This window comes from Uloborus diversus, unplaced genomic scaffold (assembly GCF_026930045.1).
Source record: "Uloborus diversus isolate 005 unplaced genomic scaffold, Udiv.v.3.1 scaffold_1043, whole genome shotgun sequence".
Taxonomy (NCBI): domain Eukaryota; kingdom Metazoa; phylum Arthropoda; class Arachnida; order Araneae; family Uloboridae; genus Uloborus; species Uloborus diversus.
In genome coordinates, this window is record NW_026557703.1 from 38,708 (window position 1) to 40,528 (window position 1,821).

The 1,821-nt window shown below is 40.2% G+C and overlaps 1 protein-coding gene across 1 annotated transcript; it reads left to right on the forward strand.

Annotated features, from left to right (window-relative positions):
• The first annotated feature begins 637 nt into the window (after window positions 1-637).
• On the forward strand, window positions 638-1,383 carry LOC129232076 (uncharacterized). Its single transcript, XM_054866312.1, is given in 2 exon segments — window positions 638-686; window positions 689-1,383. Coding segments are annotated over 2 exon segments (744 nt in total).
• Window positions 1,384-1,821: the final 438 nt, after the last annotated feature.

A 1,821-nucleotide genomic window follows, 5' to 3' on the forward strand; every position in this document is an offset into this window, starting at 1 on the left:
GAAAATCAAAATGTTGATTGCTTGTCCAGGGCACCAGTTCAAAAGCCCGAAATGTCAGTTGATGAATTCATAGGCGAAGAAGCAAATCAAGTATACGCCGAAAATATATTCCAGATTTCAAGTCAACAAATAACATCGCTGACCATCCAGACTGAAACAGGACAAGATACAGAACTGAAGGAAATAATAAAGAAGCTAAACAACACTTGAGAAAATTCAGAATTTACATTGCTTGATGGCATTCTTTTCCGAGGGGACAGAGTCGTAATTCCAAAAGGTTTACGTTCTACAATACTAGAGGAACTTTACGAAACTCATTTGGGAATAACGAAAATGAAGCAACTCGCAAGAAAATATGTTTATTGGCCAGGAATTGACTCCGACATAGAAAAATTAGTCAAAGGGTGCAAAGGATGTGCCCTAACAAAGTCAAATCCACCTAAAGTGTATATCCATCCATGGGAACTTCCAGCAAATAATTGGGACAGAATTCACTTCGACTATGCTGGCCCGTTCGAAAATTACTACTTCTTGGTGTGTGTCGATGCCAAGTCTAAATGGACAGAAGTTGAAGTTATCAGAGATGCCCCAACAAGTTCCAAAACTATCCATCTACTTGAAAAAAATTTCTCTTCTCATGGATATCCATATGTTATTGTATACGATAATGCTCAAATTTTTCAAAGTGACGAATTTCACACCAACAGTTCCAATCATGGAATTTTCCAAAAGTTTATAGCTCCAGGACACCCTGCAACAAATGGTCTTGCAGAAAGAAATGTGCAAACCTTAAAGAGGAAATTAAAAGCTTCATTCCTCGAACAAACTTCAATACCATTCAAGGTTCAAAACATATTGTTTCGCTATAGAGCAACCCCTCTAGCTTGTGGCAAGTCTCCAGCTGAATTACATCTAAACAGAGAATTTCGTATTCGCTTGAACTCTATCTTCCCATATCATCCAACAACATCAAAAATTTCCAGTGGTCCTGTGAGATCTTTAAAAGTGGGGGAGAGAGTCCAGGTTCGAGTCTTCATAAACAACGGAAACGTCTGGCAGTTTGGAAAAGTAATAAAAAAGTTTGGTTCACGCCATTATTTGATTAGGCTAGATTCAGGACGACAACTAAAGCGACATATTAACCAACTGCATTCGACCGGTGTGTCAATGCACCTTGAGGAGGACCCTTCTCGAGAGTGCCGTTCTAATGTTTCCAGTGATTCAAGACAACGAACTGTGGTTTCTGATGTTCCACGGATTCCAGAGAAAGCTCCTGCAATCTCCTGTGACAACCAGAATGTTCCCGCGGCATCCCAGAATACCAGCCAACCTGCTGTGCCACTGCCTCGCCGTTCTCAAAGGAATATAAGACTTCCTTCATAACTAAGGGACTATCAATTGTCTTAAGGGGGTTTCTTAATTAAGTGGGGGAGACTGTGAGGACTCTCCTCTTCTCTATTCGGCGGCGCTAGTGTCGCGCCTTCTCTATGTACTTTAACTTCTATGTTGTGCTTCCGGAACGCAGAGCAGCGCCATGTTTAGTACTGTAAATACGTGTATATTCGAATAAAGTAAATTAAGTGTTTCTATCATATTTGTGCTATCCAGTAGCATTGCCTCTGCAATTATATGACGGTCACCACACGTTACAAGGGGAGGGAAAGGAAGGTAGATTTTGGCACTTTGTGTCAAAGGGATTTCAAATTTGTTGAAAAAATGTGTGACATTACATATAGCCCTCCTCTTAGTAATGTTCTTTTATTAAATGTATGCACGAAGAAAGGTTAAGGATTCTACCGGAGAAAAATCCAGGTATAGAAG